The sequence below is a fragment of the Periplaneta americana genome, chromosome 15 (genome assembly GCF_040183065.1).
Source record: "Periplaneta americana isolate PAMFEO1 chromosome 15, P.americana_PAMFEO1_priV1, whole genome shotgun sequence".
Classification (NCBI taxonomy): domain Eukaryota; kingdom Metazoa; phylum Arthropoda; class Insecta; order Blattodea; family Blattidae; genus Periplaneta; species Periplaneta americana.
The window spans coordinates 140,310,514-140,327,725 of record NC_091131.1 but is presented as its reverse complement, the minus strand read 5'-3'; the positions used below and the strand labels follow the sequence as shown (position 1 = coordinate 140,327,725).

The window sequence follows — 17,212 nt, the reverse complement described above, 5'->3', positions numbered from 1 at the left end:
GAGGTGGACAGTGAAAAGAAACGGATCTATGAACCAACAATCCCGTTCTATAAAGATAAATATAGCCTGTCCCACATTGATGTGATAGGTCTGATGGTGGGAGCACGAGGTACCATATCCTCCTTCTTTGCCAACACATGTAAAAACTTGGGCCTAACACACAGCATTGTAAAGGAAATAGCCATTAGTGCCCTCAAAGGATCGGTTCAGATATTGAGAAATCATTTGTATGGGAGTGATAATGGAAATTTCAAGTTATCTTAACCGATGGCTGTTAATTGGTTTAGATATCAATGCCAATCAATCCGTACTATTATTTTTCTCGTGGTATATGGCATTCAAATCATTCTAACCTATCTGATGATATTTCCCCCCCCTTTCTTAACTGTAAATGATCACAAATGCTACTTAGGTGTAAATTTTTCTGACATTTTGCATATTCGATTTCCTAACCGTTTCAAATGTATATCATTTTACCTTTTAGGTGTGTTTCCAAATTGTATGTAATACGCTTTATCAAATCTGGCAACCTTTCCATAAGGGAAGCTAAATTTATTATTATATATAGATATATATATATATATATATATATATATATATATACATATACACACACACACACGAATAGTATCCGGTATCTTATATAATTTATAATGATGCACGTGACTAGAAAAATCTACAGTACATCAAATTTGTTTAAGTGATAAAATTACTATTATTGTAAATGAAAACTCACCGTTCACTATCTCGCGATATTTTGAAGAAACACTTATTTGAGTGGCTGTCCTTCTTATTTCTATAATTCAAATATTCACACTTCACATACGATGGCATCTTTCACAGTACACAACAGATACAAGACAAATCAAGATGTCTTCCTTCTCCTTCGGTTCTTTCTTTCACCTTCCTACCTTAACAGGACTGACAACTTAAACCAAAAGCACGCATGCTCATTGTCCATTTCTTGGCATCTGAATTCAGTGCCGGAATGTTGGTAAGAAACGATGGTAGCGTTCGTAGTGTCGATTAAAAGAGTTAGCGGCGATTGAACCCCTCTATTATATTTAAGTCCTCTTGGTCTGGAATCAATACTCCATTTCATATAGAAATATGAGAACAAATGGATGAGCCATTTGCAATGTATGAGATCCCCTAGAATCCCAAAAGCTATGCTTCACTATCAGTCCCATTGGAAGAGATCTCTGGTACGTCCCAAAAAGAGCTGGGGAGAAAATTCCTCTTTATTATGAGATTGTAATGGCCTACAACTTGTATGGATGATGATGAAGTAGAGGTGTTTGGGAATGCTTCTTGTAGCAAAAGCATAGTGTGGTGGTTTTGGTTTTTGCACACCCACACTGCATATGCAAGGAATTTATCGCCATTGGGTACAATTTAAGAGAAAAATATTATATGCTGACAAACATTTCAGAATATTATTGTTTTACAAAATATCTTAATTTGGGGCTTTATACCTGAAAATGTGCTACATTACATGCTCAGCAGTCTCTTATGTACAGGAACACCTGAAATATGCAAAAATATGTAGAATTGATTTTGAACATTCTGCATTACAGCTGTTTAAAATGATTTTACATCACTTGCAAATGGACAGTAAAATATGCAGTTGCATATGACTCCTCACCCTATTAATATGCCATTCAATGAAAGCCTGTGAATGCAGTTAATTTTGCTTGCAGGCTACCCAGGACCATTCGAGGCCTTGTGTGTTATCCCGCAGCTCCCACATCAGCAGAAGATGAGGAGGAGGAGGAAACAACGAAGAGTTGCTGCTGTTCATGTTTGAGATATATATTTTATGGGCTTTGTAGTCGTTTTATGCGTAAGTAGTTATAAATTGTATGTCTAAAGCCATTTTTCAGATAGATCGCCCTCAGCCTGTTCTTATATTTCCCTCCCCACTTGTTCAAAGTTGAGCTGTTACAGTAGTAGTGAATTATGTGCACTCCTTAATGTTACCAACCATTAAATCTTTCATTTTGTTTGGCGATCTCTCTCTTTATGTGCTAAAAATGTCTGAATCTCATGCTCCGTCCCTTGGTTCCACTCAATGCGACGATAATTAAGCACATGTGGTCGCATTTTCCATTTAATTCCTTCGTTTTCCGATAGGCACAACATGCTTAGAAATGTTTGGAGCTGTAGGCGTATTATAAATTAATCATATTTTTATGGCCATGCAACAGGAAAGGGGTGTACGTTTTTCTTGGTTCTTCTTGTTTTAACACTTCGTCCCAAGAAATTTTTCTTTTGCTGCCACTAAAGTGCACTGAAATTAATCTGTGAATGGCAACAGACTTACTGCAAGCTAAACTCATGCATTTCCTTTGTTTTCTTGAATATAGTTAGTAATTACGAATGTTCTAGAATTTTTAAAGATTATGTGGTATTTTGTTGGAAAGTATATTTAAAGACCATGTTGGGTCCGATAAGCTGTGAGAAATTCCAAAAGTTTTATTAATATTACAATAACATAAATGTTTTATTTTAACATTTTGATGAATGTTTTCGGTTCAAGGAACCATCATTAGATCCCCAATTAACCTACAAAATCTTATGAACGAAGTATTATAAACAATCGGTGAAACCATGGGTTTTATAAAATAGATTCGGATGCATAATGAATTATGATATCACATATTGAGTCACAAGTAAGTGAGTAAAATTCATAATAGTACCATAAAACAGTAAAAACTGTATGTACAAGAATAGAATTGTTAAAAAGTAAATGATCAGTCCACTTTTATGAGTATAAGATTAAGCTATATAAATAGCATAAGCACCATTCAATGTGACTGCATAACAAGATTAACATGAAGGCTGCATTTACAAATGTCAGATCGATATGCTGATGCGAATTGGCAGAGTAGTGAAGAGAGGTGAATATGCAGCTTCATGTGTGGTAAGACTGGAGTAACACTTGAGACATGCGTGGTCTTGTAATCTGAAAGTATGTACAAATTCTTATTTACTATATTGAAAGGATTAATAATGAAAATTATTTATGATTTGTAACCAAATGATGTTAATTCACGAAACACGAAAAGAAGGGGGGCAACCAATTAAATAAAGAAATTACTTACCTAGACGGAGCAAAAGAAAATATATCCGTTCTTGTATAAAGTTCAGCCACAAATGTTGACGAACGTTGCGCTTACAAAAGGACTAAGTAACATCAAATTGAAGGGTGGGGGGGGGGGGAAGAAGCATATTGGAGTATCGGAAGTCATGTGTGTAAGGAGAAATTAAATTATAAAGCAGACTATGTATGTTTGGGAATTGCTCATTCAGAAGGGATAAACCATTATTTAATGCTTGTGAAATATAACATTCTTCAGCAATATGTATATGTGGATTGTCACCCATAGGATGAATGACCTGTAGTGTATTATTTATATTGGTTAATTCATGACCTTGTTCTGTCAGATGGGTTGCAAACTTTGATATTCGTTTACTGTATTTGAAATCGGAAACATTTTCATTAAACTGGGTTGGTAATTTCTGTGAGTTTGACCAATGTATTTGCTAGGCCAATTTTTCCATTGTAGCATATATATGCCACTATTTTGAAGTCGATCTCTATTATGAAATTTTTTATTAGGTATGACGTTATTTAATTTATTATTAGTGCAGAAGGCTATATTCATATTGTGTTTTTTGAAGAAGTTGTTCAATTGGTTAGAAATCGGTCCAAAGTAGGTCATGCTTGTCCATGTTTTTAGGGGTTATTGGTTCAAGAAAAGTGTGTTGAGTTTTTTGTAAGTTGTTGTTACGATTTTGGAGGAGGCTGTCTACTGTATGTTTTTGGAAACCATTATCTTGGGCTAAACAGATAATATAATTATATTCTTTATTATAATTAGATTTACTTAGTGAAATAGTTAATAATCTATCAATGAGGAAACGAAATTTACTAATTTTATGAGTTTCTGGGTGGTTAGAAAGGCTGTGTATAGAATGATTAGTGAAGGTTGGTTTCCAGTATGTGTCAAAATTAAAACGGAAATGTTTTATAAAAGTTTTGAGGTTTAGAAAGTTTATTGATTGGTTAACAGCTGACTCGGAGGTGAACTTTATGATAGGGTGTAAATCATGAAAGGAATTGGTAATATTTATTTATTTCTCTAATGGCATGGAACATTAACAAATAGTCATCAATTGTCCATCTGATTCATTATCTTAATCCTGGCTTCCCAATAGTTTCTGTTCTGCGAAGGGCCAGGCATCACATTAAGTGGGCCCTGTCCATATCTTCATCCAGATTACAGAGCATGCAGGTGGGCGTTTGAAGTAACCCAAACTGATAGAGCTTCTTGTCTTGGCCATGTAAAAAAGTCTTCCAGTTTGATTCTAAACTCATGAGGTATTGTTCCTTCATTTGTAGAGTTTAGAGCAGTGGTATGATACTGATTTGAAGCAACTAGTGAGCATGGCAGCTTTTTTCCTAATGTATCTGCCTGTTCATTGCCAGAAATGTGACAGTGTCCAGGGATCCACAGGAGCTAATTTGAGTTTCCTCAGTGTCTCGCAGCAGTCATGAATCTCCACTGATGCAGCAGCTCAATTGATTCTATGGCAGATCTTGAATCACTCAGGATGACAGTCTTGGAGAATTTTCCAAGATGCAGTAGAAGTTGGTTTAATGCTGTTAGAATGGCTTGATTTCTCCATCGAACGCTGTTTTGAATGATCTGATGGATTTATAAATAGTTGTCGTTGTTTTCTAATGCCAGGCATTTAACAATAAAGTCATTTGACCTCTTGCACTCCAAAATTTTTCAAAGATATTATCATGGCCAGCCACTGAAGCACAGATTTTGAGGTGTTACGAATCCATTTCTTGGTTTGAGTTGCACAATGGGCAGTTAGGGGACTGATATATTCCAATTCTATGCAGGTGTTTGGCCAAACAGTCATGGCCTGTTGCCAATCTAAATGCAGCTACAGACGATTTTCGTGGTAAATCGGGAATTAACTGTGGATTATGATGCAGAGACTTCCATTTTTTCCCTTGAGATTGTGTTATCAAATTTTGTTTGTTGAAGTCTAAGTATGTAGATTTAATAAATCTTTTCACAGAGTAATACGTAGATTTAGTAACAGGTCTGTAAGTAGCAGTGCTTTGCTAAAGGATCCGCATTCTAGTTTCCCAGGATTCCACAATGGGATGGTATCCATTGGAATACAATTCTTTTATTGAGTGATATTAATTGAGAGAGCATTTTAGTTATTTCTGCTGTTTGAGATGAAGGTGTGTGTTTAGATACGATTGATAGAATAGCTGCTTTGGAGTCTGACAATATAACTGCATTTTTAAATTTATTGATGTGGCATAGAAGATTCCTGAGACTTTCACTTATTGCAATGATTTCTCCATCAAAACTTGTTGTTCCATACCCAAGAGATCTATAAAGTGAGAAGAGACAGCACGTAACACCTGCACCGGCACCTTGTTCTCTGGAGATCAAGGATCCATCGGTGTATAAATGAAGCCAGTTTTGTGGAGGGTACCTAATATTAATTGTCTCTAAAGACAATTATTTCAGTATTTCAGTGTTTACTTCTGATTTCAGTATTTCTTCTGTTAAATTTAGATTTATAAAAAATGAAGATGTAGCTGTATATCCCTGCTCCTGCATTTGGGTAACCATGTATTTGTGAGCCATCTGTGTATATTCTGAGCCATTCGGGTTCTGGGTATTTACTGTTGATAGTTTCCAAGGCCAAAAGCTTTAGACTCATTGTGTCTGTTCCTTTTTTAAAAACACTTTGGTTTAGATCTGTGAAGCAGTCATGGGATTCTATTTCAGTTGGATTCTGTATCATGGGTTGGGGTTCATTTGATATAATTGAATATTGTTCTTTTAGCTTACGTACTTTCTTCACAAATCCATGTTGTGTTTTGGGGTTTCTTTCTTATTTTCGTATTTGTACCAGTATTGACCATCCGATAGTCTGATTAGCTCTTCATACAACAGCATGGATCTCTCTGAGGGTCAACATGGCATCCACAGCAGTTATTTTTACAGTCTTAGAGTCGACCAATTGTGTGTTTTACATTCCAGGAAGAACATACTTTTGATATGTAGTGCTTAAAGTTGAGTGAGCACATTCCCATTTGCATCCTGGAAGGCGTTTCAGGATCCTCAGTTGGTTTGAAATTTGGGAGCTAATTTTCTCCACTTGTTGTTTCCAGGATAACTTATTATCAAAGGTTACGCCCCAGTCACCTCCCAGTCAGCTATTAACTGATCAATAAACTTTCTAGACCTCAAAACTTTTATAAAACATTTCCGTTTTAATTTTGACATATAATGGAAACCAACCTCCAATAATCATTCTCAACACAGCTTTCTAACCACCCAGAAACTCATAAAATTAGTAAATTTCGTTTCCTCATTGATAGATTATTAACTATTCCACTAAGTAAATCTAATTATAATAAAGAATATATTTATATTATCTGTTTAGCCCAAGATAATGGTTTCTAAAAACATACAGTAGACAGCCTCCTCCAAAAACGTAAGAACTCAACACACTTTCCTTGAACTAATAACCCCAAAAAACATGAACAAGCATGACGTACTTTGGACCAGTTTCTAACCAATTGAACAACTTCCTCAAAAAACACAATATGAATATTGCCTTCTGCGCTAATAATAAATTAAATAACGTCATACCTAATAAACTTCATAATAATAATAATAATAATAATAATAATAATAATAATGGCTTTATTTAATCTGGCAGAGTTAAGGCTGTAAGGCCTTCTCTTACACTCAACTAGGATTAAAACTTGCTTACATAGTTGAACATGCAACTGAATCGGAATTAAGTAATTACATACTGATACATAATAGAGATCAATTTAAAAAAAGTGGCATATATATGCTACAATGCAAAAATTGGCCTAGGAAATACATTGGTCAAACTCACAGAAATTACAGAACCTGGTTTAATGAACATGTTTCCGATTTCAAATACAGTAAACGAAAATGAAAGTTTGCAACGCATCTGACAGAACAAGATCATGAATTAATCAATATAAATGATACACTACAGGTCATTCATCCTATGAATGACAATCCACGTATACAATAATGTTATATTTCACAAGCATTAAATAATGGTTTATCCCATTTGAAACCTGTGAGCAACAGTAACAAATATGAATGATACTCGGGAGGAAATTAAACACGGAATAAATATGGGAAATGCCTGTTAGTATTCGGTTGAGAACCTTTTATCATTCAGTCTGCTGTTAAAAAATCTGAAAGTTAGAATTTATAAACAGTTATATTACTGGTTGTTCTTTATGGTTGTGAACTTGGACTCTCACTTTGAGAGAGGAACATATGTTAAGGGTGTTTGAAAATACGGTGCTTAGGAAAATATTTGGGGCTAAGAGGGATGAAGTTACAGGAGAATGGAGAAAGTTACACAACACAGAACTGCACGCATTGTATTCTTCACCTGACATAATTAGGAACATTAAATCCAGACGTTTGAGATGAGCAGGGCATGTAGCACGTATGGGCGAATCCGGAAATGCATATAGAGTGTTAGTTGGGAGGCCGGAGGGAAAAAGACCTTTGGGGAGGCCGAGACGTAGATGGGAAGATGATATTAAAATGGATTTGAGGGAAGTGGGATATGATGATAGAGACTGGATTAATCTGCTCAGGATAGGGACCGATGGCGGGCTTATGTGAGGGCGGCTATGAACCTCCGGGTTCCTTAAAAGCCAGTAAGTAAGGTATCCCATTTGAGTGAGCAACCCCCGAAATGTATATATATATATATATATATATATATATTATATGATATTCTTATTGAATTTGGTATTCCCAAGAAACTAGTTCGATTAATTAAAATGTGTCTCAGTGAAACATACAGCAGAGTCCGTATAGGTCAGTTTCTATCTGATCCTTTTCCAATTCACTGCGGGCTAAAGCAGGGAGATGCACTATCACCTTTACTTTTTAACTTCGCTTTAGAATATGCCATTAGGAAAGTTCAGGATAACAGGCAGGGTTTGGAATTGAACGGGCTACATCAGCTTCTTGTCTATGCAGATGACGTGAATATGTTAGGAGAAAATACACAAACGGTTAGGGAAAACACGGAAATTTTACTTGAAGCAAGTAAAGCGATCGGTTTGGAAGTAAATCCCGAAAAGACAAAGTATATGATTATGTCTCGTGACGGGAATATTGTACGAAATGGAAATATAAATATTGGAGATTTATCCTTCGAAGAGGTGGAAAAATTCAAATATCTTGGAGCAACAGTAACAAATGTAAATGACACTCGGGAGGAAATTAAACGCAGAATAAATATGGGAAATGCGTGTTATTATTCGGTTGAGAAGCTCTTATCATCCAGTCTGCTGTCCAAAAATCTGAAAGTTAGAATTTATAAAACAGTTATATTACCGGTTCTTCTATATGGCTGTGAAACTTGGACTCTCACTCTGAGAGAGGAACATAGGTTAAGGGTGTTTGAGAATAAGGTGCTTAGGAAAATATTTGGGGCTAAGCGGGATGAAGTTACAGGAGAATGGAGAAAGTTACACAACACAGAACTGCACGCATTGTATTCTTCACCTGACATAATTAGGAACTTGAAATCCAGACGTTTGAGATGGGCAGGGCATGTAGCACGTATGGGCGAATCCAGAAATGCATATAGAGTGTTAGTTGGGAGACCGGAGGGAAAAAGACCTTTAGGGAGGCCGAGACGTAGATGGGAGGATAATATTAAAATGGATTTGAGGGAGGTGGGGTATGATGATAGAGACTGGCTTAATCTTGCACAGGATAGGGACCGATGGCGGGCTTATGTGAGGGCGGCAATGAACCTTCGGGTTCCTTAAAAGCCATTTGTAAGTATATATATATATATATATATATATATATATATATATATATATATATAGTCCGCGTTATAATATAAATTCTCCTTACACACGTGATTTCCAGTACTCCAATACGTTTCCTTCCTCCCCCCCCCCTCCACCTCTACCTTTCAATTTGATGTTACTTAGTCATTTTTTAAACCTAACGTTCATCAACATTTGTGGCTGAACTTTCTACAACGGATATATTTTCTTCTGCTCCGTCTAGGTAAGTAATTTCTTTATTTAATTGGTTGCCCCCCTTCCTTTCGTGTTTCGTGAATTAGTTAGCCAGCATCGTGCTTTTTACCTATCATTTGTAAGAAGAGGAAATTCATAGTGGAACACGTGTGTTGTCAGCAAATAGCTGGATGACCTACGAAGATAGATAATGCACAAAAACTAATAATGATAATATATTATATTATATTATAAAATAACTGATTTTATACATTAATGTGACATATTATTGAAAATATCGTCACTGTCATGAAACACACAAAAGTGCAATTAGATCTTCATCAAATTGTTTGTACGACGAAAAATAATTGCAACATCAACATAAAATTCATATGGTAGATAGTGCTAACTTAGTACTACTCATTGCAGTAAAAATCTCGATTTCGCTAAAAATGTCAAATAGAACCTCATTTTTCTGAGCCCTCACAATGTTGCCAATGTGGAGGGGAGGTGGTACGATCATCCACTCCTTCTCTTTATCTTTCTTATATTGGCTGCTTTCACCAGGTGGACGGCACATTGAAAGGATTGGGTGTGCGCAGTGGAAGACTTTTAGAATGAATAGTGTGAATTTGTAAAACAAATATAATTAACAATAATAAGTAACAATGTACATAAATGAAAAATGAAATAACAAGAAACATGAAATAGATAAGTGAAAATAGGACAAACTAATCTGAAATGATATCCCCAGGATATGTAAATCATGTAAGTATCACAAGACTGAGGCCAACACACTTATAAGTGATTAAATCATCTAATATGGCCGTCTCTCGACCATCAGTGACTAACCTATTAACCATATGTTCATGAACCACTCTCTAAATATATATATATATATATATATATATATTAACTATCTGAGTATGAATCTGAACACAACAGCCAGCCAGCACATTAACTTAATACATGATCCATTCGACCATAGATACCACTCAGTCTGACTAACCAAACTAAAAATACATATACACTCAATAAGAGACAATCTCTACCCAGCATAAGGCATTACATGGCAGATCACTATACATTACCCATTGCACATATTGCTCACATAAACTGTGCAAATAGCACTAACACAAATCTCTGCACTTTACAAAATGAATATGCAACGGAGAGAGAGAGGGATGGAGACAGATGCACGTAATAAGTAACGGACGATAATTCCAATTTCAAGGATCATTTAAATAGCAACTAAACTCGACGCACATGATAAGAAAATAGCGGCGAAGGAAAGCGACAATCAAACTGGAGCAGGGAAAACACTAAAAGCATATGTGAGACCGTAATCGCTGCCTTATCACTCTAACCGTCTCGGAACATGAACTCACATTTCAAATCATATCTCCTTACATAATTCCCAATACAATTTACCTCAAACACATATATCTCACAAATATGTTACTCGATGCAAATACTAAAACTTGCCCCCAAGACGTATCACTAGCAAGCGATATTTCAAACTACGATCCACTAAAATCCCAAACACACACGACGCAATTTAACTACTCCACTGATCTATCTCCAGCATGTACAAAGCCCGAGTCACATTATCTATATCTGCCGCGTACCAAAATGCTAAGTCTTGTTAAATGTTTCTGTCGTGTACGAGAGCTTGAATCTAAGGCAATTGTTTCCGAATATCTCCGTGTACGAGAGCCTAAATCTTATTAAGTGTATCTGCCGCGTACCGGAACCCAAGTGACGTTCCGTGTATCTCCGTTAAAAGAGGTAAACTCTCTCCCCCTCTATCCTCGTGAGACGTAATGACCCGGCCAATAGGATTATTTGGAAAGAACAAATGAAGGGATTGATAGCGCTATCTATTCTGTGACGTCTGAGAGCGCTCTGATGGACGAAGTGACGTAGTAGGTAAACGGCCATGGTAGTAGGCACGGCTCACCAATGATAAGGGAAAATTATATTTCCCAGCAACTCCCACCTCCATCCCCTACTTGAAATGGAAGGAGGTGAAATTAACTTCGGACATAATGATGTTTTCTTTTTTCATATACTATTAATGAATTATTCTATAAGCATTCATATTCCTGCTTAATATTAACTAAATAAAAATAGGTTACCAATAACAAAAGAAAACCTTTAATACAAAAAGGAAAGGAATAGGGAAATTCATTGCAAATGCTACATGGGATGTTAAGGAGAGAGAATGACTTTAATATTGTGAAAAACCAGTGAATTAAAAACAATATGTTTACTGTAAAATACATTTTGATGTGTGAGAAATATATATTACATAAAATTTAATACGAATTTATGCTCTGGTGCACAAGGTTTTCAAGGGGCAAGGATGGTTAAATGTGGTGGAAAACCAGTAAACTTTTAAAATGAAAAATGTTGGTTTAAAATAATCTTTGAAATTTGAAAATTTCATCACACAAAATTTTAAATGTATTTTTAGAGCCTTTTGTCTGATTAGTTGAATATTACATTCAGTTTCTAGGGCAACAGTGATGTGGTTTTTGGTACTCCTAGGCATAATCTTAAGGCTGAGTTTTGAAGAACAGAAATTTTTTGTAGATGAGTTGCTGATGCTCCTCCCCATATTTCACATCCACAGGTCAATTTTGATCGTATAAAAGCATTATAAAACAGACGCATTCCAAAATATCAAGAAAGTTATTTCATACCATGTTCATCCTCCTCCAGTCTTGACACTGAATTGCTAGCTATTGATGCTGCTCTTCAGTGTGTTACTCAAATTCCTGAAAAATCTATTTCCATACTTACCGACTCCAATTATATAATTAAATATGTACCAAACCTATGTGCACATAGAATTATTCCACTTCGGAAACAACTAAGTAAACTAAAAGAACTCCAAAAGGCAATAACATTTCAATGGATACCTAGTCATTGTGGTATACCTGGAAATGAGAAAGTTGGTAATATTGCAAAACAGTCAACATACCGTATTTACAACCAAGACCTCTTCAAGTGGTATCTCTATCCGTGCTTTTGCTTCAGTGAAGTCTCATTTTACAAACCTATGGATCAACAATTGGCTCTCTTCTGACAAAGGAAAAATTTTACAGTCTGTACAAAAGAAACCAAATGACCTGGAAATGTACAAAAACTTGCCCTAACAAGAGCCAGAACAGATCACATTGTCACTCAATTATACCTACACCGATTTCACATTTCTGATAATCCTACTTGTCTGTGGTGTAATAATCATGATGAAGATCTGGAACACATTCTTCTATACTTCCATCCATAAACCACAAAAGAAGTAAATTAAAATCACCAGTACCAGTTGCAGAAGACACAGCCCTGCAGTATATATTGACTACACCCCACTCTGGCTACTAGCAACAGGCATCTATAATGAACACCGATCAAACTACCCCTCATTTCTCGTGTGTGTGTGTGTACGTGTGTGTGTGTGTTTTTTTTTTTGCTCTGGATTTCACAATGAAGTCGTCATCCTTCTTGCTTCCCCACATTTACAATAAAAAAGTGGTCTTCCAATGGATCCCGGCCCACTGTGGACTGAATGGTCACGAGAAAGCAGATATGTTAGCAAAGAAAGGAACTAAAATCAACTTAAAAACAGATTACAATAAGAAGTTTGATGACACAAAATGTGATGCACATTTATGAACCTTTTAGCTGTCACTTTTAAAGCTCTGGTGCACATAGTTTTTAAATTACACTAAACTTTGTTTGAAATTTCTGGTAACTTTAATTGTTTGCTTTATTCTCACACAAAATAGTTAATAACTTTATATCTCCGGAACTATTAATGTTATATGCATGATATTTGAAACACACATTCTTAGGCTATTAGGAAACTTTTCTGTGTAACAGAGATTTGTTATTTTGTTACTTACTTACGTTTGGCTTTTAAGGATTCCAGAGGTTCATTGCCACATTTACATAAGCCTGTCATCAGTCCCTATCCTGAGAAAGATTAATCCAGTCTCTACCATCATATCCCACCTCCCTCAAATCCATCTTTATATTATCCTCCCACCTATGTCTCGGTCTCTCCAAAAGTCTTTCTCCCTTCGGCCTCCCAACTAACACTCTATATGCATTTCTGGATTCGCCCATATGTGCTACATGCCCTGTCCATCTCAAACGTCTGGATTTAATGTTCCTAATTATGTCAGGTGAAGAATACAATGTGTGCAGTTCTGCATTGTGTAATTTTCTGCATTCTCCTATAACTTCATCCAGGGGCGTATTTTGCGGGCTACCGGGGCTACCGGCGGTAGCCCAAGGAAATTACAAAAGAAAAAGTTTATAATATAACATAATGTAATAATTTTGTATTATTAGTTTTACCATAGTAATTAAAATTAAAGTAATTGTTAGATATATTTTGTGTAATAATAGGGTCAGCGGTAGCCCAAACCCTTTAACCAGTATACGCCACTGACTTCATCCTTCTTAGCCCCAAATATTTTCCTAAGCACATTATTCTCAAACAACCTTAACCTCTTTTCCTCTCTCACAGTGAGAGTCCAAGTTTCACAACCATGTAGCATATGTTTTTAGAAAAGTTTTTATGACCCTTAATTTTGCAGGTGTCTATGATCACAATAATTACAAGCTACAAATCTCTTTCAGTATATTTAGTCATGGATCTAAACCAGGGACAATCGTGTTCACATTGATTTCATGCAGGCATTGCCCCTGTAGTTTAAAAAACCCTTCATGCTCTTCTGTTTGATGGGTTTTCTATCAGGACTTTTAAAACAGCGCATAATGAATTATTATTATTGACGTAACATGATATGGACATAGATTTTATAATAAATGTTTAATGATGAATTTCTGTGAAGTTACATAGTAAAAAGGCAATATGAATACTGTATAATTTATGAATCTGATATACAGTAGGTTACCTTTTTTATAATCATTAACACTTTTGTTAAATGTAAATAACATGCAAAACAGACATTTCAAATAATATTACTGATGTAACATTCACTTGTTACTGACATAATCACTGCAAATTACATTTATCTCTGTTTAACTTATGGAAGAAATTTATCGTATTTAAATTACGATCAGAACAGTAAAAATAAGTATTAGAATATAAATGGACGATTCTCCTGGACTTAGTAGATATTGTAGAGTTTTCCAAGACGATATTGTACACTTTTTTGACAAACAGAATGTGGAAATATTCTGTTCTTCGCTGTGCATGGCATCTTCCAATATGATTCTGTTGAATGTTAATGCTGCACCTTTTACATGTTACACATCATCAGTGACCAATGCATATGATTTTGTACTGTTTAAAGTATTCAAAACAGCTGAAAATGTGATAATACCCTTGTTGACTCAATGTGTGGACATTTCATCCTTGTGTTTTATTCCAACATTTTCTGCAAAATCTTTTTGTAATAGCCTACAGCATGTTAGGTTGTAAGATTTCCTTTCAGATATTTTATTTCTTGCAGTTGTGTTTTTGCATAGAAACATAGTTTGCATAAACCCTTAAGATGTCTGATCAATATATTTCTTGCAGTTTCAGGAGGACAGGTGACTGCCTCCATTTTATGTGTCTGTCCACCTGTACTATCTGGGAATAGATTTGTTATAAACTGTTCAGTATTACTACATTTGGCTTTCCAAGTAGCATGCGATATTCTAGTCACATGTGGACATTTCTAATAATTTATTAGTAGAAAGGATATTCCAGTGCACTTGCATAATCCGTCAGTAAGAAGGTCCACATTTGACAACAGCAAACATTTTTATCTTTTTCAGAAACTGGAAGTATATACTGTATTTTGGTCGTAAACTAGCAAACTTAGATTTTTTAATTGAACATTGGATATTCACTTTTAAAAACTATATGCTTCCATTGCTGTCATCATAAACACTCTCTTCTGTTTTCTTTCTTTTTCTGGATCTTTATTGATGAAAGTGACAAAATCTTTGTGCTCTGGAAATACAGTAGACTCTAGACCACTTTCGTAAAATTGTGAAACAGCTGAATAATCATGAGAGTTTTCACCTTCCTTCTGCTTAATTTCGCAAGTTTCTATGACTCCAAACTTTTCAGCAAGTTTCTTCACAACAGCACGTTTCTTTCTTGGAGATGTTGGTAATGACCTCTTTGTGCTCGATGTATTGTCTTCCCCAATGACTGAGACTTAGATGGTGAATCATATCCAACATCTCTTAACATTGCTTCAGCCTTTAATTTCTCTCTGTACTTTCTCATTCGTAATTTACTATTATTTTCAGTTTATTTTTTCTTCTGCACTCTAGACCATTTCTTTCTTAAAGTGGTTTCTGCTGTGCATTCTTTTCTTGATTTCTTAATTTTTTCGTCACTTAGCTTCTCCCTGTATTTTCTACCTTTTCAGCAGAAGATTTTGGCAGTATGTTGTCCTAAACCTTGATATTTGAAGTTGATAATTAAAGAGTGTTACGTCAGTAACATCAATAGCTTCAAAATTAGTTTCGAAAAAAAATCACAGATTGCATGAGCTGAATGGTAATTAAGTTTGTTAGAACCTGTATAGTCTTCCCTGATAACAGTCACGCTGTCCCCGCAGTGTTCAGGCTTAGGGTGAAGCATGCGTCTTGCAAAATATACATTACTTAAACTGATTTATTATTAATTAAAGTATTAAAGTACTCTTGAACCATAAATGTAATAAAAACATTATGCAAAATTATTTGTTGCAACTGAAAATAATAATGTGGACATGTTTACAAAATGGGTGTTTGTAAATGTGTTTAAAAGATAAAGGGATAAAAATAATCATAATTATAATTGCTATTTATGCAACAAGTTGCGAAATAATAGCATTTTAAGCATGACAAGTGAAGATTGTCCAACACGGCAAGTGCTTAAAACACTGGTTTCGCATGTATTTCGTGCAAAATATTTTGAACAGTCACTCGAGAATCCTAAATGTATTTATATTTTAAAGAGAATGAAATTGTTGATTTGTTATCACGCAATGGCGAACTTATGATGTTGAAGACGAAAGTGTATTATATTCATATAAAAAGAGATAGATTTCATGGCCTTTGGATATGTAGTGATTGTTTTGCTGGTTGTTATGAAGTTGTTTTCTGCTTGTTATGTAATTTGGAATATACAATTATTACAATGAAAGTGATAAATGTAATTAGAAAAGTGAGTGATTCGGAAGTGAATAATTTATATATCAAATCTCCAAATGTAATTTCAATTTTAAATAATTGTGTTGAGAATATTTATAATAAATAAATAATTGGAATTTATGTTTTCAGTATTTCTAATTAGTGTGCTTAAAAGTACTTCAGGCATGGAAATTTACTTTTTAAGCACGCTAATATATGGATGCAGAATTCAATGAATTTTTGATGCTAAAATGAGAATCGAAAAGTCATCACCATGAAACGAATGTCTAAAAAATAATTATTTCTGAGAAATGTTAATCTTTCGAAATGATAATTGTTTCTCTTGAAGCCATCAGCATCAGCCTCCCTGTATTTACTCAGTTGCATACCGACACCTCTTGTAAGGCACTACTCTGTATTATATCCCAAAATTGTTAGTCTTAATTATGAAACAATCTGTTTATCTTTATCCAATTAGAACTTCACAGAACATTTACCTTCAATAAATAGCAATACTCTCTAGTTACTGCTAGCCTCTTCATATAAACAGCATAAAACACATTCTTATTATTTTTCCAGCTATCTGTGTTTGAAGCTTGTAGCTATGTTTAAACACAGGTGTAATGTGGCTTTCCCGCAGTGAACAGTTTCTCAAACTCCAACCCATGGAAGTTATCCTTCTGTTCTGCAGGACTGCTTCTATTCCAACAAATGTAAATCAAATATTCAAAGTTCGTGATTTCGCACCCAGCTAAACTTCACATTAATTTGGAAAGTAATCAGTAATGACGAGGATTCCTCTGCTAAATTTCATATCCATGTGTCCTAAGTGAAAAGCTCTGAGAGGATTGCCTACAGGTTGTCGTTTGAGAATCACTTGTGCAAAGGTTCACACCCGTGGCACTGGACAGAACCAGAAATCTGGTGATGTCTGGTGGAAACCATGCACTTTGATGAGGTCTG

The 17,212-nt window shown here is 35.1% G+C and overlaps 1 protein-coding gene across 7 annotated transcripts in view; it reads left to right on the top strand.

The window, feature by feature from the left end:
- Positions 1 to 7,421, top strand: part of LOC138715408 (uncharacterized) — an 86,586-nt gene extending 79,165 nt beyond the window's left edge. For all 7 annotated transcript variants that reach the window (XR_011336298.1, XR_011336301.1, XR_011336296.1 and 4 more), the window contains one exon: positions 1,701 to 7,421. Coding sequence is in view for 1 of the 7 variants with exons in the window: in XM_069848270.1 (XP_069704371.1) it covers positions 1,701 to 1,851 (151 nt within the window). In the remaining 6 variants the exon portion in view is untranslated. The remainder of the gene's footprint in view (positions 1 to 1,700) is intronic.
- The last annotated feature ends 9,791 nt before the right edge of the window (positions 7,422 to 17,212 follow it).